Source organism: Siphateles boraxobius, unplaced genomic scaffold (assembly GCF_051911475.1).
Source record: "Siphateles boraxobius isolate OS27281-9 unplaced genomic scaffold, OSU_SipBor_1 19, whole genome shotgun sequence".
NCBI lineage: Eukaryota > Metazoa > Chordata > Actinopteri > Cypriniformes > Leuciscidae > Siphateles > Siphateles boraxobius.
The window spans coordinates 32,683,898-32,706,559 of NW_027508799.1; the positions used below are offsets into that span (position 1 = coordinate 32,683,898).

At 36.3% G+C, this 22,662-nt stretch overlaps 3 protein-coding genes and 1 long non-coding RNA gene across 5 annotated transcripts; 3 read left to right on the forward strand and 1 right to left on the reverse strand.

Moving 5' to 3' along the window:
* The first annotated feature begins 135 nt into the window (after nt 1–135).
* LOC143742288 (uncharacterized) lies at nt 136–570 on the forward strand. The gene is made up of 3 exons (XR_013205421.1): nt 136–234; nt 326–411; nt 493–570. It is a non-coding gene; the product is annotated as an uncharacterized LOC143742288 (long non-coding RNA).
* A 487-nt stretch (nt 571–1,057) lies between these two features.
* glipr1a (GLI pathogenesis-related 1a) lies at nt 1,058–4,535 on the forward strand. The gene is made up of 7 exons (XM_077235071.1): nt 1,058–1,362; nt 2,440–2,688; nt 2,778–2,890; nt 3,006–3,091; nt 3,173–3,199; nt 3,733–3,937; nt 4,454–4,535. Exons 1-6 carry the CDS (start codon nt 1,195–1,197, stop codon nt 3,882–3,884), a joined length of 795 nt encoding a protein of 264 aa, XP_077091186.1. The 5' UTR covers nt 1,058–1,194; the 3' UTR covers nt 3,885–3,937; nt 4,454–4,535.
* A 904-nt stretch (nt 4,536–5,439) lies between these two features.
* Nucleotides 5,440–15,279, reverse strand: krr1 (KRR1 small subunit processome component homolog). Of its 2 annotated transcripts, XM_077235065.1 has the most exons (11): nt 14,933–15,279; nt 12,447–12,592; nt 11,650–11,825; nt 11,413–11,547; nt 10,363–10,488; nt 9,533–9,616; nt 9,341–9,397; nt 8,347–8,520; nt 7,440–7,517; nt 7,235–7,331; nt 5,440–6,141 (listed from the first exon to the last, which is right to left on the reverse strand). In XM_077235065.1, the coding sequence occupies exons 1-11, from the start codon at nt 15,010–15,012 to the stop codon at nt 6,002–6,004; spliced, it is 1,293 nt and encodes a 430-aa protein (XP_077091180.1). In that variant the 5' UTR covers nt 15,013–15,279; the 3' UTR covers nt 5,440–6,001. The 2 variants fall into 2 exon arrangements, with proteins under 2 accessions (XP_077091180.1, XP_077091181.1); XM_077235066.1 differs by lacking the exon at nt 12,447–12,592 and having other exon boundaries at nt 14,933–15,216.
* On the forward strand, nt 15,161–22,400 carry LOC143742285 (crystal protein; the record flags this gene model as incomplete). Its single annotated transcript, XM_077235072.1, has 6 exons — nt 15,161–15,301; nt 16,202–16,329; nt 17,220–17,338; nt 17,425–17,565; nt 17,650–17,822; nt 21,725–22,400. Coding segments are annotated over 6 exons (1,158 nt in total), but the record flags the coding sequence as incomplete, so codon positions are not given.
* Between the last annotated feature and the right edge of the window lie 262 nt (nt 22,401–22,662).

The following is a 22,662-nucleotide window of genomic DNA, read 5'->3' on the forward strand; positions in this document are numbered from 1 at the left end:
CTGAAGAACATCTTACATTATTTAATGTTTTAGCTTTGCAAACATGATTGCACTATAAAAACTATTTTTATGGTAGAGATGCCAGAGATGTTCAAACATAAGTGAATAAGGCCTCGCTATATCGCTTGTTTTCTGCACGTACAAGGTTGGTTGTGCCGCGCAGGCCTTCCCAAACGGTGTGGTTTCTTTCTCAACAATGCCAGGAATCATATTTGTGTGCAACTATGCAACAGCGTAAGTATGAAAACCACATTTGCAGGTGTGGCGCATTGTGAACTTTTATGTAAAGCAGGATGTTTGCACAAAACTAAATTGTTTTCAACAGAGGAAATTATCGAGGAGTTGCTCCATACAGAGAAGGGTCATCATGCAGTGGATGTAGGCAGGAGACGTGTGAAAATAATCTCTGTCGTAAGTGTCAGTAATAAATATACTCATCCTGTCCAACAACCGCTTTACTTCTCTTTTACTATCTCTCTCGTTCTTTTACAGGAAACTCATCCCGCGATGCCCTGCAGGGTAAGACAAGCCCCAATCTCTCAATCTGAATCTAAAGAAAAGATCCGTTCACTTCACACACAATTATAAATGTCTGACTGTCATCGCAATACAGCAAGTTTCTGTGTCTGTTCACAAATGCTTTTGATGGCGGAAGCTGATGATGTGCCATTAAACCATAAAAAACTACACAACATTTCATAAATATGCATTAAATAGGATGAATATACACTAATCCATGGGTGTTTCCATGAAGAACCTTTATTTGACCTTTGAGAGAATAAAAACTAATATTTGGAGACACTAACACTAGACTGTAAATCATATTTCCGATGTTTATGCATTTACAGTACATTTCGGTTTACAATTCTGGTTCACTAACAAAATCTAACTATTTTTATGGTAGAGATGCCAAACTCATAAATCATGATATTAAAACCTTCATCCATTGCATTTACTCGAGTTAACCTGGTGAAAACCTGAGTTCAAATGGTGAGAAGGGGGAAGTGGTTTGACCCACAATGCAGTGCGGTATACAACTGATGTGAGGTTTTGACTTGTTAGTTTCATCTAAAAGGTTTCTCATAAGCTCTTTTGAAAAAGCAGAAGTGAGTAAAAATAGTTCAGCATTACAAGTTAGGTCGATGTTCATAACACTAACAGGAAACTCTTCTCAGTCGTCAGTCAAACTCAGTGATGAGTGACTTTATACACGTTCTGATCTCTGTCACCGTTCTGCTTAAACTGGTTTCCAGCGAGCCCTTCTTCGATATCACAGATCCAGCATTTTTTGAGGAATGTGTGAGAGAACACAACATCCACCGCACAAACGTGAAACCATCGGCCAGCAACATGCGCTACATGGTAAATATGAGATGTTTATGATGTCTCTGATCCGCCAGTTGGATAAACTGCTTAGACTACGAGTCAGTCATTGTATTTTTTTCTTCAAGACTGGTCTGAACTTTTTAAAGTCAGTTGCAAAATCGAAAAAATAGAAAAGAACCACCGCTCATCCGTCAAAAATGTCTTGTAGAGAGGTGCTGCTACATTAAATCATCAGGAATTGTAAAAATACAGCAGCCACACACTCAAAACACTGTGCAAAATCAATTTTAATAGCAAGCTTTCGGTCTTCCGACCTTCTTCAGGCAAGACCGAAAGCTTGCTATTAAAATTGATTTTGCACAGTGTTTTGAGTGTGCGGCTGCTGTATTTTTACAATTCCTAAAGTCAGTTGCATAAAATGGTAGTTTGGTCTGATTTGAAATGGAAAATTAAGGCTGATTACCTCTAGTCTAACTGCTAGTATTTTCACTTTTAGTTTCAAACTTTGAACTATAAAATAAAATATCAACTACAATAGACATCATTTTTGTTATAGTATTATTTGTATGCTATTACAGTATTTATAGATATGTTAAATTATCTTTTAAAATGAGCTTTTCAATATCTAATTAATTCCTCATGAAAACCTATTCTACGTTTTTTCTCATGCAATTTCCTGTTTCACCGGATAAGTAACATGCACTGCTGGAGGGGAAACAGCCTATGTTGATATGTTAGTCTTACCAAATGCTTTAATAGTAGAACAATAAGCTCCCAAAAATCCTCTAAACCAGCAGCAAATCATTTTGAAGCTGATTTAAGATGTTTTCTCAGTGTCGGGAATGAACAGAATTTCCCAATAGATGCAAAGGCATGAATGTGTACAGGGCAGTTTGCATGTGAGTCTAAGGATCTGTTATAGGATTACAACATTAATCACAAATGAAGCCATAATAAGCGTGTGTGTGTGTGTGTGTGTGTGTGTGTGTGTGTGTGTGTGTGTGTGTGTGTGTGTGTGTGTGTGTGTGTGTGTGTGTGTGTGTGTGTGTGTGTGTGTGTGTGTGTGTGTGTGTGTGTGTGTGTGTGTGTGTGTGTGTGTGTGTGTGTGTGCAGACGTGGGATGAAGGGCTGGCGGTGACGGCGCGGGCCTGGGCGAGAGTCTGTGACTTTAAACATAACATTCACCTTAAGGATGTGAGAAGGATGCACCCTTCGTTCACTTCTGTGGGTGAAAACATCTGGGTTGGATATCCTTACACCCAATTCACAGTGAAATCTGCAATTAAGTCATGGGTGGACGAGGTGCAAGATTACAATTACAATCAGAACCAGTGCTCAAAAGTGTGCGGCCACTACACACAGGTACACACTCAAAGCTCAACCAAACACTCATGTGTTCAAAACATAAGTGAATAAGGCCTCTCTGAATAACGTGTTTTCTGCATGTAAAGGTTGTTTGGGCAGACACGTACAAGGTTGGTTGTGCCGCGCAGGCCTGCCCAAACGGTGTGGTTTCTTTCTCAACAATGCCAGGAATCATATTTGTGTGCAACTATGCAACAGCGTAAGTATGAAAACCACATTTGCAGGTGTGGCGCATTGTGAACGGTGCCTTTTATGTAAAGCAGGATAATGCATATTTTCGTACTGTTTGCACAAAACTAAATTGTTTTCAACAGAGGAAATTATCGAGGAGTTGCTCCATACAGAGAAGGGTCATCATGCAGTGGATGTAGGCAGGAGACGTGTGAAAATAATCTCTGTCGTAAGTGTCAGTAATAAATATACTCATCCTGTCCAACAACCGCTTTACTTCTCTTTTACTATCTCTCTCGTTCTTTTACAGGAAACTCATCCCGCGATGCCCTGCAGGGTAAGACAAGCCCCAATCTCTCAATCTGAATCTAAAGAAAACATCTGTTCACTTCACACACAATTATAAATGTCTGACTGTCATCGCAATACAGCAAGTTTCTGTGTCTGTTCACAAATGCTTTTGATGGCGGAAGCTGATGATGTGCCATTAAACCATAAAAAACTACACAACATTTCATAAATATGCATTAAATAGGATGAATATACACTAATCCATGGGTGTTTCCATGAAGAACCTTTATTTGACCTTTGAGAGAATAAAAAGTAATATTTGGAGACACTAAAACTAGACTGTAAATCATATTTCCGATGTTTATGCATTTACAAAAATTGAAATTTTTTGTTATTTCGGTTTACAATTCTGGTTCACTAACAAAATCTTGGTTCTGAAGCAAAACTAGTTAAGAAACACTGCAAAAGCAACAGCATTCAGACATTTGTAAGAGCGACTGGAGTGTTTTGAGCGGGTTCTGATTATTTTTTCACCATATCCTGCTATTAAAGTCCCCTAATCTATGGGTGTTTGTGTAGGTTATCGGTGGACTCCTGACTGGGACCCAGCGCTGTCCTCCTGTGGCAACTTCTGCCTGTCAGTTGTGATTATCAGACTCATATCTGTCCCGGTCATGTGTGCCTGTGTTTACTACCTGAATCGCCATCATAACCTGTTTGCATATGAGTGAAACCGCTTGAACTCGACTGCAAAAACTGAAAGTTCACATTCAGACAATGCCACATTTCCACTTAGCCTGGTTCTACCAGACTCTCGTACATTTCATTTGTACAGAGAGTCTGGCACCGCTCCATTGACAAGCGTTAACTTCCTTGTAGGTGGGTATTCTATTGAAGGAAGTCTAAAACTATTGGATCTGCCCAGAGTCACTCTATCTGCCATAACCGATCGCTGACGTTTGGTCGTGACATATGTCTTTTCCCGAACCCCGTGGGAGGATGGCCATAAACACAAAACTAAGCAAAGATTGTTCTTGCTCCGGCTTTAACTTCTTGATATTCGGCAGCGTTGCCACAACGGACCGAATGGCTTCGCTCGCATCTTTCTTATTTTGAACTACAACTCAAAATAACGCACGAGTCGACATCAACGTCATCGTTCTCAGCCACTCCCTCTGTTCGCTGATTGGCCCGGTAAAAAATTGATCGGAGAAAACCAAAGTCTACAGCGCAATCCCAGACGTAGTACTGAAGGAAAATGAAATTGAGCAGAAGTGCGTAGGAGGGCGGAGCCAGGCTAATTTCCACTGGGACTGAGAGGAAAATTAACTATTTGATGCACATTTAATGCAATTACATTAAAAGAGTAATTAAGAAGAAAATGATGCATTTATTATGCTTTTTTTTTTTTGCATTGACATTTTCATATCAATTAAGCGCATTACCCCACAAATTCTCATTTCTGCAATGCAAAATCACATTCTCATGAACTTTCAAGTATCTATAGATCAAAGTAATATTTTAAACACTTTACAATAATAATCTGTTGACTATCAGTTATCATTATACCTAATACATTAGGTAATGAACTAAAAATGAAATACTTTCATAGCATTTATTAATGTAGATTCATTTAAAATGATATATACTACCTTTTTATATTTTATACTAGCATTTAATATTTCGATTTTTTTATTAACAATAAATTAACAATGGACACACTGCAAAAAAAACTAGAAAAAATATGTCAGTTGGGTCATTACAATACACTTCGGAGGGAAAACAAGATGATTTTTCTTAGCCTATAAGCAAAAACTCAATATTGATCATTATTTCCAATTGCTTGTTTTCTCAAGTCATTTTGCTTCTCAAATAAATGTATCTTGACTAAAGAATGTGTAGATATGGCTCATGTTTGCCTGTGTTAATTGCCAGAATTGCCCTCAAATCCTGTTTGCATATGAGTGAAGCTTCACATTTCTATTTGAAAAACTATTTAACACAAAACTATTTGAAGCAAATTTTAGGCAAAGATTAATAAGAAAAAATTATGCATTAAGTGATTATACTGACATTTTCATAACAATTAAGCACATTTACAATGTTCTTTTTCTGCAATTACAAATTCTAATTTCTGCAATGCAAAATCTCAATCTAATGAACTTTCAAGTATCTGTAGATCACAGTAATATTTAATGGATTGTATTTGGGCTGAAATGTGACCTGGACATGTTTTTCATCAATTAGTCCATCTAGTCCCTTCAGTTTAAACGAGTAAGACAGATATATGACAAAAATATCATTCGATTTATTGCCATATATCAGAGAAATTACTGAACTACATGTAAAAAAAAAAAATGTTTATGCATAGCATTCTGGGTAGCAAAAAAAGATGAACATACAGAGGTACTTTGCTAATGACGAACAGCACAAATGCAGAACCATCACAAATTCAGCTGTTACAAAGACATGTCGATTTATAGGTCATCTATAGCCTTTGAATGTGCATACTGTATATACCGTACACAGTTCATATTTATTATTATACCTAAAGTATGTAACACGATCAATGAGCATCTGTCGTCTGCCTCAAACAGAAGCAGCGTTTAATAGTTTCTGACTCTACAGGACAACACATGCTGATTGTTCATATGGTCTACAGTTTTGTGTTTGTGTCTCTTATTCCTCATCTCCTACAAGCCAAAATCTAAAATATGATTGTGACATTGAGGTTTTATATTGATGTTGACGAAGCATGAAACCAAACATCTTTTATATAAACACAATATATCCAGTGATGGTCTGAGTGTGTTTCTCCAGGATCAGAGTTCAGATCGAGCGACGCGAGTTAGCTTTTGAGTTTCTTCCGCTTGCCGTCTTTCACTGAAGGCGTCTCGGGGTTTACAGGAGGAGCTCCAAGCTTTTTACTTTTTGCTTTCTTCACTTTTTCTTTAATGGCTTGAATATCAATTTTGTTTTCTGTAGTTGCTATAAAGAAGAGAATAATAAATATTATAGATCATGAGTTCACATGCTTATTCATTTGAATTATTTACACAATATAAAGTCATATTACTAGGAATGCTACTAACCAATATTACTAGTCTTCTGACCAAGATCAAATTCAGTACATATGGATTAATGCACAAGCTAAACACGTATTATATTTACATATTTATATTTTGATGATTTAACTTTTTTTTTAATTTAATTATTTTTTATTATGAATAATAATTGATCTTAATTACTTTTATTATTATTATTATTATTATTATACAATATGAGATGCCATTCTGGACCAGGGTTATTATCGTTAACTAAAATAATCAAATAATTTCTGTTAATTGAAATAAAGCTTAATTATTTTTTTTTTAAATTAATAATAATATCATTATACAACATGAGATGCAGTTCTGGACCAGGGTTATTATCGTTAACTATTAAAAACATGTCTGTTAATTTAAATGAAGCTGATATATATACTGTGTGTGTATATATATATATATATATATATATATATATATATATATATATATATTATTTTATTTTTTTCAGCTTCGTTGCTTTATAGGTTTAATTTATTTTTATTTCATTGTTAGTTTATTTATTTCCAGTATATCCACTATATAGTTTTTATTTATTTCCAGTTAATAATTTTATTTCAGTTTATAGGCAACACTTCCAATTTTTGTTTAGTTGGAAAAACTTGAACTAAACAAAAATTATAAATGTTGCCATTAAACAGAGATAAAATTATTTATCAACTCGAAATAGATAAAAACTCGAACTAAAACTGAAATAAAAATTAATTAAACCTAAAAAGCAATATTTAAAATAAAAAAATGTAAATGGCAAAAGCTCATTTTGTTTTATTTTTTAGCTCAGCTACTAAAATCAACATGAAAACTAAAATTATAAAAATGAAAGCTATTTTAAAATATTAATACAAATATAACAAAAACTGTTGTGCGGTGAGTGAAGCCGCTTCACAGTTTCAAAAACATTCCACTTCATGACTTATCCCTGTCGCATGTGTCTCAGTGTATTGTGCAGTATTTTCTGACACCGGGTTCTGCAGTACCTGGTTTGGTCTTCTTCAAGGCGGGCTTCTCTTTAGGAGGAATGAAATCTTTCTGCCGCTGCTCTTGTCTCTTGGATAAAGCTTCAGCCTGTTTCACCTTCAGTCCAAGAAAACAACAAGCGGTTACGAGTGAACTAGTTCCAGTCACTCACTGCATCTGTGCAAACACTCATAAAAACATCAAACACTCCTAAAAACATCAAACCTTAATCTCAGTCATCTTCTTGCGTCTCTTCTCGCTCTCTAGCAGGAAGAACTCGCCGGTCGCCAGTTGCTGATCAATCTGTGCAGAAGAATATTTCACTTAGGCAAACAAGAACTGTCAAAAAAGAGCTTTTCATTTATTTATTGATTATTATTGTAATTTATATGTGCGGAGATGTCCACAAAAATACATTAATTAAACTAAAAACCCAACAAAAATATTATTTATAAATAAAGTATTTATAGATTTGATATTATATCAAAGAGTATATATAAATATATATAATTATAATATAGTTATTATTTAATAATATCAAGTATCAACTCGATCAATACTTTATTTTACTAAACAGTTGTTCTCAGGTTCAAGTTGTTTGTTTCTATTTTTTGATACCCGTCTGATTATTATTTTAATAATTATTATTCATTTCACATTGAATTGTGCAGACTGAATATGTAAAAAACACTAAAACACTAACACTTTACAATAAGGCTCCATTAGTTAATGTTAAGCCAATGCATTAACTAACAAGTAATACAGTATTTATTAATAACGTTAGTTAATAAAAATATAACTGTTTAATGTTAATTCATGTTAGCTCTATTAAATAATATTAACAGATACAACTTCTGATTTTAATAATATTTAAGTAAATAATGAAATTTACATTAAGATTAATAAAAGCTTTAGAAGTACTCTTCATGGTTAGTTCATGTTAACTAATGTTGCCAAGCAAATAAGCTATTAATTGGCTTAATTACATTTGTATCTTTTATCATATTGCTGTTGTTTATGTATGTTTATGCGGGTGTTTGTGTGTAAAAACAAACTGTACTCGTGGTAAAACCCTCGAGTGTCTTATTGCAACCATATCACATGATATCTCTCGGGAAGTGTGCGCTCGTACCTTGCTCTCGGGCTGAGGCGGCGGGAACGGCGTGTACTCCTTCTTCTTGACCGTCTTCTTCTTCGGCTGCTTGCGTTTGGAGAGACTCTTATGGCGGAAGTTGGGCAGGAATCTCTCCCAGTTCTGAGTGCGCAGATCCGGGTCGCTCGCCAGCTCCCGCTTGATCATTAATGTCTGGAGAGGATTGAATCACACACACAATTACTGTTAGAGTCACTCATGACGGCGGTAACAGCTTTTTAATTTACAGACCATCCTAATATGGTTTACAACTAGAGCTGCATGATTAATCATTAAAAGATCTTGATTCAAACACCCACGTGATCTTACTCCAAGATAACAACGATTCAGCAATAAGTCTATTAAACCTTTAAACAAGTACGATCACACTGATTCAGATCTGCGTTTGCGGAGAGAGCAGTTGTCATGTATAGGTATGAAACAGCTTCACAAACAGTCTTTTCAACCACACAGTATTGTTATTTCTGTGTTACAATCATTCAAATTATCACTGGTATAAAAGTTTATAGTTGATGATTTAAACACTGATGTCTGCGGTAGCGATCAATAGAGTAAATCACCTTTTGAAAGTAAGGATGCTTTAAATAAAAATTATATTAATTACATTGTTACACCAGTAGGTGGCGACACGTGACTGTTAAAAATGTATTTGTCATTGAATCATATATTCAAGAGATTCGTTCAAAAACGTTGATTCATTCAGTAATGAAAGTCTATGAGTGAGTCATTGAATAATTCATTACAGCCGATTAAAAAAAATGATTACATCAAATCAATTAAACATTTTGTCAGAACCTCATGTAAATTACGTTATTTTGTTTTGATTCTCATGGGAGAATCTTGATCTCTATTTAAATAACAACTCATGATTCTCAATTTATCCAGAATCGTGCAGCTCTATTCACAACCAATGACAACTTTCTTTACACTAAATCTTACTTTATAATATTACACAGTCTTCTATGTACGGTACCTTTATGTTGTAAATGGGGTGAATGTTCTTCATTGTCTCAAGCACGACTTTCCGTACCTGCAGAAAGAAGCGAGAAGCACAAACTGATTCCTTTACATTCGTGTAATTATGACTGAACAAAAGTAGAGTGGTTAGTTTTCTGGGTGAAGAGTTTTGAATGATTAAAATGAGGCCACTGAATGTCTGTCTCACCTCCTTCAAGCCATTGAACGGGCCGAGAGCCGACACTGTGTTGCCCTGAACCATCACGTAACAGTTGGTCAGAAGCTCTAGTGCCTGAAACAGAACAAACGCATGAGATGTTATCATATTTACTGTAACATCGAAAAAACACACCAGACATGCAAAACATAAAGCTGCAAAAGCAATAAAACAACAATACAACATCAAAAGAACTTGCTTAATCTCTTAAAAGTAAAGAACAAAAGAGCAAAGACCATTAAAAAGAGGAATCTAAAGTCCGCCAGTGAAAATGCAACTGTTTTTTTGCTTTCAAATTTAATTAAAAAAAAGAAATGTATTGAAAATGGCTATCAAAACAATTTGAGAGAAAAGTTGAATTGGAAAATGTACATTCATTTATGCATTTAAAACTTTAAATATTGCTAAGTTTAAATGAAAAACAAAATCCCATATTTTCGATGTGGTCTGAGACTTTTGGGCCTCACTGTCTGGTAGAGATGCGCGGTTGGCGGTTATAGCCGCGGACTCCGCGGATAAACTGCGGATCGGGCGGATGACGTGACGGAAAAAAATATTCTAATTAAATTCGGGCGGGTGGCGGGCGGTTTCTAGTCTCGCGGCTGTCATCATCAGCGCCTTGTATCAGCGGATGGCGGGCGGGAAAATTGGTCAAAAACGTTGGTGCGGATGGACGATGAGTTTTGTGATGCGGTTGCGGATGAAATAATAGCCCATCCACGCATCTCTACTGTCTGGGAATAAAAAATAAAGACAAGTGAAGTGTAATATGAATAAATGAAGGGAGACATTGCTGTAAACGGAGCAGTGTCTTTGCTCACCTTGAGCGTGGAGCCCTTGGGGCCGATCAGTCTCTGGCGTCTCTTCACAAAACGCTCTCTGTTTCGCACAAGAGTCCCAATTTTTATGATGTCACAAGCCATGTCGTCTTCAAGTATCCTTACAGCCTGAAATGAACAGGACAGTTTAGTGAAAGATTTTAGGATAAATTATTTACCGGTATATCAGATTATATATATATTAAGATTTTTTATATTTTTAAAAAGGCCTCTTATGCTCACCAAGGCTGCATTCATTTGTTCAGAAATTGTGAAATATTACAATATTTTGTTCTACTTGAATATATTTTAAAATGTAATTTATTAATGTGATCTAAACTGAATTTTCAGCATCATTACTACAGTTTTTAGTGACACATGATCCTTCAGAAATCACTCTAATATGATGATTTGCTGCTCAAGAAACATTTCTGATTATTATCAGTGTTGAAAACAGTTGTGCTGCCTCATATTTTCATGATACTTTTTTTTTTCATTTGGATTCTTTGATTAATAAAAAGCATTTATTTGATATAGAAATAATTTTTAACATTATAAATGTCTGTATTGACACTTTTGATCAACAATGATAATCTGTCCTTTTGCACAGAATTCACTGATTTTGCACACCAATTCACTGATGTATTATATATCTATATCTATATATATCTATATATATCTATATATATATATATATATATATATATATATATATATATAAGCATATTAGAATGAAGGATCATGTGACACTGAAGACTGGAGTAATGGCTGATGAAAATTCAGCTTTGCATCACAGAAATAAATAATTAAAAATATATTAAGATAAAATACTATTATTTGAAATTGTAATAATATTTAGCAAATTACATTTTTATATCAAATAAATGCAGGCTTTATGAGCATAAGAGACTTCTTTCAAAAACATTAAAAATAGTAATGTTTCCAAACTTTTTACCAGTACTGAATAACTAATATATATATATATTTTTGTATTTATTTATTTATTTATAAAATCAGTGGATTACATCGCTTGTAAAGCAGTACAATGCATACCTGTTCAAACGGCACACTTCTGGCCAATAACTTGATGAGATCCCTTGCTCTGAGGATTGCATAAGGGTCAAATGTTTTCTTTGTTGTGTGCACCGTCATACTGCCTTCAATCAGGTCCAGTGTGGCATTGATGAACTACAGAACAGCAGGAGATAGCAAAAGAACATAGACAAACTAATACTGTGAGTGAGCTTACAAGCATTTTTAAAACCAAATGAAGATTTTCCTGACACGTACCACATCTCCGAGCGCTTTCTGCACCAGCGGCCAGCACTCTTTAAGGTACGCCTCTCTGTACTTGGGGAAAAGTGTGGCGAAGCTGCTCTCCTCCAGCAAACCTTTGGGATTGTCCTCTCGGGTGAACTTGGGCTCTTTCCAGCCGTCTGGTACCATCAGCAGCTCGGTCTCATCCACTACGTTTCAGACAAAAGACCAGAGATTAGTTAGTGAGTAATTAGTAGGAATATAGCACACTTTTATCTTAAACAGTTTACAGTAACCTGGGGATGTGTGTTTATTCCCCAAAATGTGCATGTAATATTATGTCCCATCTTGGAGTAGCTTGTAAATAGCATTGTACACTAACATAAAAATCACTTAGTACTGTATATGTATAATAACACAGTACTAACATTAAAGATCACACTGAGCCTGTACTAGTACACTTATAGAGCTGGAAAATCAACATTATCGTTACCAGGAAGAGATTTAAACACTACGTCACACCACCCTAAAAGTTTATTTATTTTTCCCACTGACATCAGTTGTGTATTAGAGAAATACAACCGAAGAGGTTGAAGACAGCAAATGCACAATAACTGAATGCTTTGGGGAAAACAGTAATGAAATGCGCACACTAACAAAGTACTACATCATTGTAGCTACAAGAAAAACAGACCTATAATTCTACACGAGCTGCATTCACACATAAACATGTCAGTTAACTTCACTAATGTGGAATTAAAAGCGCGATGTCAATACGCACTGTGAGGATAATAAGGTGTATATTTATCGATTTTCAAGTGTAGTTGTACCTGTATTTTTGCTCTTTTTCTGTTTTTTATTTGTTGGCGTTTCACTCGTGCTTTCTGTGGGGGCCGCCATTGCTACTGCTAGCAGTGACGTCAGACGCTGCGTCGGGTCGTCATGAGCACGAGACAAAGAGCGCGTGTACTGCCGCCTGGAGGTGTGGAGGAGTTATCATATACATGATTATTATTTAAAACGTTTTTAAATATTGCACAAAACTGGTACAATATTTGAATATTTATTTTCAGTTTCTTATGTTTCATGTTTATATATATATATATATATATATATATATATATATATATATATATATATATATATGACATTTATAAGAAACATATATAATTAAATGCTGTCAAATTGATTAATTGCGATTAATCGCATCCAACATAAATATATATATATATATATATATATATATATATATATATATATAACCATATATATATATACACACACACACAGACACGCACACACACACACACACACATACACAGATACATACACACAGTTTACAAACTTTCATGTTAGATGCAATTAATAGCAAGTGTGTGTGTGTGTGTGTGTGTGTGTGTGTGTGTGTGTGTGTGTGTGTGTGTGTGTGTGTGTGTGTGTGTGTGTGTGTGTGTGTGTGTGTGTGTGTGTGTGTGTGCGTGTGTGTTTTCAAGTTACAAATTGATTTCTGATGTATATGGTACTCTAAGGTACTCAAGTTACATATACAATATATTTATATAGGCCTATATAATTTTACTAACATCACTGAATCACTGGAAAACTATTTACTGTGAAATTTCATGTTATTTGAATGTTTTTTTTAATAGTCCAAATCACCAACTCAACTTGTAGTATCCGACGAAGAACGTCAAGGGAATCGATGTGATTTAATTTTCTAAAGTACAGACAGTCTGCATGTCATTACACACACACACACACACACACACACACACACACACACACACACACACACACACACACACACACAACAGAGTCCCAGTGTGCAACATAATAAGAGTCACAAGTGCTGAGGATTTGTGGGACCCCAGCATGCATCAGTCGGTCCCGAGCGCGCAGAAGTGCAGGAGCGTGAGTAAGCATGCGGTCGTACAGGTGTGTGTTGTGTCTGTGTGTGCTGGTGTGTGTGTTGATCAGCACTGGATCCAGTACAGAGGAGCGGATGAAGCTGGTGGCTTTACTGCGCAGTGTGTCTCCAGCAGCACTGATCTCAGATCAGGACCAACAAACTGCCGCTGGGCCCAAACTGCTCATTAAAGACGGGACCATCCAGGGCCTGACGCTGGACAAGTCTCATGTTTTTTACGGGATCCCGTTCGCTGATCCGCCTGTGGCAGCGTCCCGCTGGAAAGCACCCCGGCCCGTCACGCCGTGGAGAGGGGTGCGAGACGCCACCTATCCCAGAGCGCCGTGCATGCAGGCCTGCGTCGGGCCCATCTCGGAGGAGTGTCCCAAGAAGGTGAGCGGGACACGACCACGGGCGGGACTCACAAGATCAGCAAAACCATTTCAGCTGTTTTGGTTCCATCAAAATCAAGAGCTTTTGCTTTATTAAGCAATTTCTCTCGATTAAACACAGAATTAGGTTAATTGGGTTAATATAAAAAATTAGTTAATCCATAAAGCCCTGAAAATGTTAGATTTTGTTCTATTTTATATTATGTGTTTGTTTTTCCCTGAAATCTTTGAGGGAATTTCTGAAAGCATTCATTCATAAAGAAAAAAAATCAAATCTAAACTGCTTTTAACTATTGTTATTATTTTGCATGAAGAAAATTAAGGCAATTTTTAGTACAATTTAGATTCACATTACATTTTTACATTATTTTCATGACAATTAAAGCACATGTTCACACCAATATTCTTTATTGACATACAACTATATTCTTATATATATTTTTAAAGTTTTTTGAATTGTGACATTAATTCTCAGTAATTTCAATGCAAAAGATAATTTCTATAAAGATAAAAAATGACAATTTATGCTCATATTACAATAAGAAATTAAATACATTAATTCCAATCAAATTCAATGAAATTTATAATTAAATATATATATGAATTAAATCTTTTTTGCATTACTATTATTTATATATATATATGTGTGTGTGTGTGTGTGTGTGTGTGTGTGTGTGTGTGTGTGTGTGTGTGTGTGTGTGTGTGTGTGTGTGTGTGTGTGTGTGTGTATACAAAATGACTAAACTCTTTTTTTTCAAAGAGAATATAAATATTAAATATATTTTGAAAAAACATATTCATAAATATATTTATTTAACGACTATATTGTTCATTAGGGGGATAATGTGACAATATTTCACTTTTATGTGTCTTAGTGTCTGAATGCGTCATTGTCTATAGGCCACATACCAATTTGTATTATTTGGAATATAGCGCATAAGTCATATGAACGACACATAGAGTAAATGCTGTTTTGAATGGTATTTTCTCTCGCCAGGTGAGTGAGGACTGTCTGTACCTGAACGTGTTTGTTCCTCTGAGCGTGAACTCCACGGCGGCTCTGCCGGTGATGGTGTGGATCCACGGCGGAGACTTCATCGCGGGATCCGCCTCGAAAGCGCTTTACGACGGACGCTTCCTCAGCAACTTCACTCAAACTGTGGTCGTGAGCATCGCCTACCGCCTGGGTGAGACACTGAGACTCTGACTGTCAAACAAGACATGAACACACAGCTGAATCTGTCTCTCTGCAGGGGCTTTCGGCTTTCTAGTGTCAGGAAAAGACCCGGAAACATCCGCGGTGGGGAATTATGGGATTCTGGATCAGCAAGCGGCTTTGCTCTGGGTGCAACAGAACATCGCTGTGTTTGGAGGAGACCCAGGCAAAGTGAGAAGAACTTATAGAAACTTGTTTATAAAGGGGTAAATGATGAATGCCTGAACACAAAAAGGACAATTACTATACAAATTTAGTTCTAAAAATCGTTGTAAACACAAAAGAATGGCAGAGGCCAGACCACAACTATAACCATAACAACACAGAGGAACGATATCAGTGGAATCACTTCCAGAACTTTTTTTAGCTGATGTTGGAGCGTTGGATGAACTACAAAAACATTGACAGAGCTCAAGCGTTTAATTTTTTTTGCATTACATTTATTTATATATATGAGCTGTCAAATAGATTAATCTCAATCGTAATCGTATCTAACATAAAGGTTTGTGTTCATATAATATTGGTGTCTATATATATATATATATATTAGTTTAGTTTGCCTTAATTGTCATTGCATGTGACTTAAAAACTAAATAAAATCTCATAAAATAATATTTTATCTCATAAAAAAATATTTTATATTTTATTTATATTAATTATTTTATTTATATTAAATAGCCTATTAAAAAATGATATTATTCTATTTATATTATATATATGTGTGTGTGTGTGTGTGCGTGTCTGTGCATATATATTCTTTTTTATTTTTTTATTGCGACATTAATTCTCAATAATTGCAATGCAAAAGAAAAAGACAATAGAAATCAAAATGTAAAAAAAAATCTAAACAATCCTAAATTTTCCTTGATTTCTATTATGCAAAATAACGATGATGATTAATTTAAACAATAATAATAAAATAAAAATTTGTTTGTTTATTTGATGTTTGGGTAAAAATGGATATGACGGCATGAATTTGACTCAAAGATCAAATCAAATTTTCTCATGAGTTTGTGAAACAATAATTTAAGTTCCTCATCCAGTCAGAAGTGTGTGTCTGTGTCGATTCAGGTGAGTGTTTTCGGCGAGAGCGCAGGCGCTCAGTCAGTCAGTCTACATCTGATGATCCAGAGCAGCAAACCTCTCTTCAGACAGGCCGTTCTCCAGAGTTTACCCTTCTCCATTCCTCTCAAAACACGGTAAACGCACACACACACACATATATATGTGACCCCGAACCACAAAACCAGTCACATGGGTCCATTTTTTGTTTGTTTGTTTGTTTGTTTGTTTGTTTGTTTGTTTAAAAGGGACCATGTGCAATTAATAACATAAATGTAAACATTTGTTGCATTACACCAGAGTTAGCTTTTGGCTAATTTACATCTGCAGTCCCAAAATCATTTTGAAATTGAGATTTATACATCATCTGAAAGCTGAATAAATAAGCTTTCCACTGATGTTAGGATAGGACAATATTTGCATGCAACTATTTGAAAATCTGGAATCTGAGGGTGCAAAAAAAATCTAAATATTGAGAAAATCGCCTTCAAACTTGTCCATTTTTGTTCGCGATCCACTCACAAAAATACATTTTTATATATTTATGGTAGGAAATGTACAAAACATCTTCATGGAGCATGATCTTTACTTAATATCCCTCATGATTTTTGGCATAAAAACAAATCGATAATTTTGACCCATACTATGTATTGTTGGCTATTGCCACAAATACACCCGTGTGACTTGTGACTGGTTCTGTGGTCCAGGGTCACATACTGTATAGACATGCATCAGATCAGCGATCTCATGAAAGTGCGTATCTATACAACGAATGTTATTTCTCGTGCCATTTATACGCCAAAAATAGTTTTTGCGTGCATATGATACGCACTTTATGGCGTGTAATACGCACGCACTCCCCACCCCTAATCCTACCCAAGGGGTTTTCAGTGCGTAGCATATGCACGCTAAAACCATTTTTGCCGTATAAATGGCACGAGAAATAACATTCGTGGTATAGATACGCACTTTCATGAGATTGTGTTGGATCAGAGTCATGCCTTCAAACACTGATGTGTCTCCTCAGGCACGAGTCTCTGAAGCTGGGGAAGATCTTTGCAAAGCTGGCCAACTGCTCGCTTGTGGACCTGCAGTGTCTTCAGTCTCTCAGTCCTCAGGCGGTGCTGAACGCACAGATCAAATCCAGTAATCCTGCATTTCGCTTTTCAGAGATCAACCGCCTAGTGCACAGACTTCACAGAGATCATATGAAACGTTGTGTGTGTTCTCAGGCTCAAAGGTGGTGAATCCCTTCCGCTTCCTGGAGGTGTTTGAGAGCTGGGGCCCGTATATCGACGGAGAACTGATCCGGGAACAGTCCGTGAGCGCCTTTCAGAAAGGACACTGGCAGAAGGAGAAACCCGTGCTGCTCGGTACAATCAGAATCAATTCAAAGTCAACATCAGATCAGAATCGAACAGCTCAGGCTCATGTGTGTGTGTGTGTGTGTGTTTCAGGTAGCACTTCAGAAGAAGGTGTGATCTTTGTGTACGGTGTGTTCACCAAGCCTGTGTCAGCGGTCGAATGCACTGTCTACACGACGGCCATCTTCAAACATCACGCCATCAAGATCCTGCGCAAATACCTGCCGCTCTACACACACACAGACCACAGGGACATGCTTGCACAGGTTAACCACACTGAATCATGTTTCATCTTTCATCAAATTCTGTCACTTCACTTTTCAGATTACATCTCCAATAATTCGTCATATAAAGACACTTTTTCACCATGCAATCTGATGGAGAGAATCTAATATTTACAGAATTTTGCGGCTGATGGCCTTTCAGGAAGTATCTGTGTATGATGATGTCATCATATTATAGCCTAGTATATGGTATTATAGCATAATATCTTTTTTTGGAGGCGTGAGGTGCATGTACGTGAGGTGCATGTGACTTAGAATGTCACAATTGCATCTTTCTCAGTTTTGACTATTTATAATTATAACTTTCGACATTTTCATAAATTTCGACATTTTAATGATGATTTAGTCATAATTACATTTTTATAACTATATGAATTTGTATGACATAATTTTGGCTTTTTCTCATAATTTTGTATTTATCTTATAATTTTAACTTCATATGTCTTAACTTTTTATCTCATAATTATGACTTAGTATGTCATAAAATGGGTTACCATAATAGAGCATTGCAATTTTGCTTAGTTATATTTTAAAATAATTATGACATACTAAGTCATAAATATGAGATGGAGGTATATTTTCAAAATATATGTTTTGAGGATGTGAAACGAAGACAAATGCTGAATTCGGAAGCACATACTAGCACACTTCTCTCACTATTTCTGCCATAGAAAGCTATGGTTGAAGTAGTAAAAATATTATGTTAATATGCAGTTCTGAATTTTGCAAAAGATTAAAATTAAAAAGCCTTTAAATGCTCCTCCTCTGCCGCACACAAGAGGGCGCTGTGACTCAGTGAGGGCTCAGTTCACCCCTTCATGGACACTCCACACAAATAGTGCAGGACATTACCAGAGAATGTCTAATAAGGGGAGATCTTCCACTCAGTTCCGTTGCAGTTCCACTCTGGTTCCATATGAGGGCGCTCACAGGACGAGTGCAGAATGAATGAAGGTCTATGGAGATATACCCCTCAAAATCCACTTTTTTTTAGGATATAATTTTTTGTCTAGTAATTTGAATGTTGTATTCGAAAGGAGAAGCAAAGAAATTACTCATTGCTGGGTGTTAGATTTTTTAGAGTCACTTATTTGCTTTAAAAAGTGTTTTAAAATGTCAATGATGTCATACACATCGTACGACCAGAGAACAGCTTTACGGCAATTCTTCAGTCACTTTGGTTCTTTCCATAGACTGTAAAAAATAGGTTCTTTCACGCTCTGCACTTTCTTTTCTCTCGAGGCATCGACAACACCGCTGACACAGGTAAATACGCGTGCTAGAAGAGTTTTTGTTTTGTTGTTTTAAAAGACCACACTTAAAATACACACACACATACATTCAAGTCCCCCTTCGGATGCCACAATGCCATCAGGCAGTATGTCTGGTCCTAATCAGTCCTTCACTGACCAATCAGTGTTCATTAGCAGAATGCTAGCGTGTAATGGGCAACAACTCAACCTGTAAGAAATCGAAAGGACGTAAGTACTCGTTCATTAAACTTTCGACCTATAACCCATGTTGAACTGGCAAAACCTACAATCAAATCCGAGATTTCTCAACGGCAATTGGGTGAAAGAGACAAATTTAGCCGTCTAGCTTCCATTCATTTTGCACTCGGACGATCGCCCCCCAGTGGAACTCTTGTGGAACTACAACCAAAATTCGGTACAATAGGACTTAATAGGGAGTGAACAGGCTCTCCGTCCACGGGCTCTGACATTACTACTATCACATATTATTTAGGATGGATAAACACATGGACACAACGCAGACAAAGCCTCTGACTCTGATTTTTAAACTAATTATTCTGTGCCTCAGTTTCGGTTGCAGCCATTTGAGTTCAGCCGAGAAATGTCAAATCATTTTCATTTCCGTTAATTGAAATATTGCTGTTATAATAAATAAATATTAGGCTACATGAAAAAAAGTTATTTTGGCAAATAACAGAAATAAAATAAGTTTAAGTACTAAAATTACTAAACACTAAATTGCTCTAATCTGCTAAATGCAACTATAAGGCATAAAGATATTATAAATATATTATGTGTACAGTGAAAAGCGCTATAGAAAAAACTGACTGGATCTGACTTAAACGCAACTAACTGAAATTAAATCAGTTGAAGCTGAAGTACTAAAATTACTAAAGCTAAATAGAAATAATAATAAAACTAAAGAAAATGATGCAGTGACAAGAAAATAAGTAAAACTTAAAATGTGAACATAATAAAGATAATTACATAAAAATATAATATATATAATTTAAAATGTAATATTTAAATAATACAAATTCTAAATTATAATAATGTATAAAATATTAATAAATTATTACCTAAGTAATATTAATTTATAACAAAATCATATTAATAAATATGATAATAGTATAAAAGTAATACTACAATAACTCTGTTGGGTAAAAGGCTGCACTATTTAGCCAAGATACAGAAAGTCAGTGTGTTTTTGTGTGTGTCCTGAAAGTGATCCGTGTCTGTGAAGAGAGTTGTAGACCGCAGGCGTTGGATTCTGTGTGTGTGTGTGTGTGTGTGTGTGTGTGTGGGAGGGAATGGCTGCCTCCATATGTCTGTGTGTGTGTGTGTGTGTGTGTGTGTGTGTGTGTGTGTGTGTGTGTGTGTGTGTGTGTGTGTGTGTGTGTGTGTGTGTGTGTGTGTGTGTGTGTGGGAGGGAATGGCTGCCTCCGTGTGTGTGTGTGTGTGTGTGTGTGTGTGTGTGTGTGTGTGTGTGTGTGTGTGTGTGTGTGTGTGTGTGTGTGTGTGTGTGGGAGGGAATGGGTGTGTGTGTGTGTGTGTGTGTGTGTGTGTGTGTGTGTGTGTGTGTGTGTGTGTGTGTGTGTGTGTGTGTGTGTGTGTGTGTGTGTGTGTGTGTGTGTGTGTGTGTGAGAGAGATCTGATGAGTGTTTGGTTACCAGGTAACAGATAGAGATATTTAACCTACAGAGACGTGAGAAGCTCTAAACAAGCACGGACACATAAACACATCATCTCAACAACACACTGAATGTTTACCCTACTCTTTACCCTTCACATCTGTCTGAACTCATCATATTCAATATGCTGATGTTCAAGAGTATGTTCACAGACACAGAGCTAATGTCGTCCTGTCCCGCGGGTTTTAAAAGTGAAGATTCACTAAGCAGTATCAGTGAAGTGACTGAACAGTCTCTCAGGGCCAGACTTCAATCATCAGAATCTAGTTCATTGGGCTCAGTTCAGTTCAATACACCTGGAGAAACTGATCTGTTAGCTTTCACATTCATCTCAACGGTGTCACCTGAGCTGTCAGTGTCATGTGACTTGCTGTATCTCTAGAGCCTCATGATGATGATGACATAATTATGCTTTTATTCAGCAAGGATGCATTAAATTGATTAAAAGCGACAGTAAATAATGTTTTCTATTTCAAACAAATGCTGTTCTTTCCACAAAATATGAAGCAGCACAACTGTTTTCAACTGATAATAATCAGAAATGTTTTTTAAAGGCAGCAAATCATCATATTAGAATGATTTCTGAAGGATCATGTGATACTGAAGACTGGAGTAATGATGCAGAAAATTCAGCTTTGATCACAGGAATAAATTACAGTTTAAAATATATTCAACCCAGCTAAGAAAAAAAATCATGGTAAATTATTTACTTTTTGTGACAATCATATCTTTTTAAGTCATAGTTTTGATTTAGTATGTCATAATTTCGACTTCATCTCATAATTATGATCTTTAAAGTCATAACTTCAGCTTTTTGTCATAATAATGATTTACAAAAGTATGTTTTTTTTCTTATGTGGTGGAAATGGGCTCCAAAATAGCTATTTTAAACTAATATTTCACAATGTTTACTGTATGTTTAATGCCTTTGTCCTTTCAGATAGTGACTGACTACATCTTCCTGTGTCCGTCCCGGAGAGCGGCCCGTGCCGGTGTGTTGTCCGGGAGCTCCGTGTGGATGTACGTGTTCGATCATGTAGCGAGCGACCGGCGCGTGTGGTCGGGTTTGTCGTTCTGTTATCATCACGTGTGTCACGGAGCAGAGCTGCCGTTCCTGTTCGACTCGGCCCCGGTGGCAAACTTCACAATGACTCGACCTGAGCGACTGCTGTCCAATCGCATGCTGTGTTACTGGGGTGCGTTCGCCCACGCGGCTGACCCCGGGTCCCACACCGACACGAGCACCTTCTGTCGACAGCAACGGCCACCGGCATGGCCTCGCTACACGGTTAACAGCGGCTGGCTGATCATGAACCTCACGACACACGCACACACACAGCCAGGGTCACGTGACGACATCTGCGACTTCTGGGACACACTGGGAATCTACCCGTAGATCTCAACTGTTTCTCCTAGACTGAAAACTAATGTTCTTTTCTTTTCCAGTACAAATATCTTCTTAAATCAAGACACATTTACTTGAGAATCAAAATGACTTCAAATAAAGCCTTGTTTACTGTAAAATGTATAAAAATTAAGTGAGTCTAAGCTTAAAACAAGACAAAATGTCTGCTAGTGTGGTCCCCTTTGAATTAAAGTTATGTTTCTGACCCCCATTTGCAGATATTGTTTTCTTGTTTAAAACAAACTCGCTTGATTTTGGTCCACTAGTGGTTCTATAAAGAACTATTTCAATATCAATTTTAAAGAACACTTAATGCCCCAAAGGATCTATATAAGGAGAAATGTCTTTGATTAATAATACTTTCATGTTTAACAGGTTATTTAATTTTTTTCTAGTGATAATGTTTGTTTATGAGCTGTTTAATTAAGAAAATTTAGTTAAAACTAAATGCATAAAATGATCCCATGATTGGA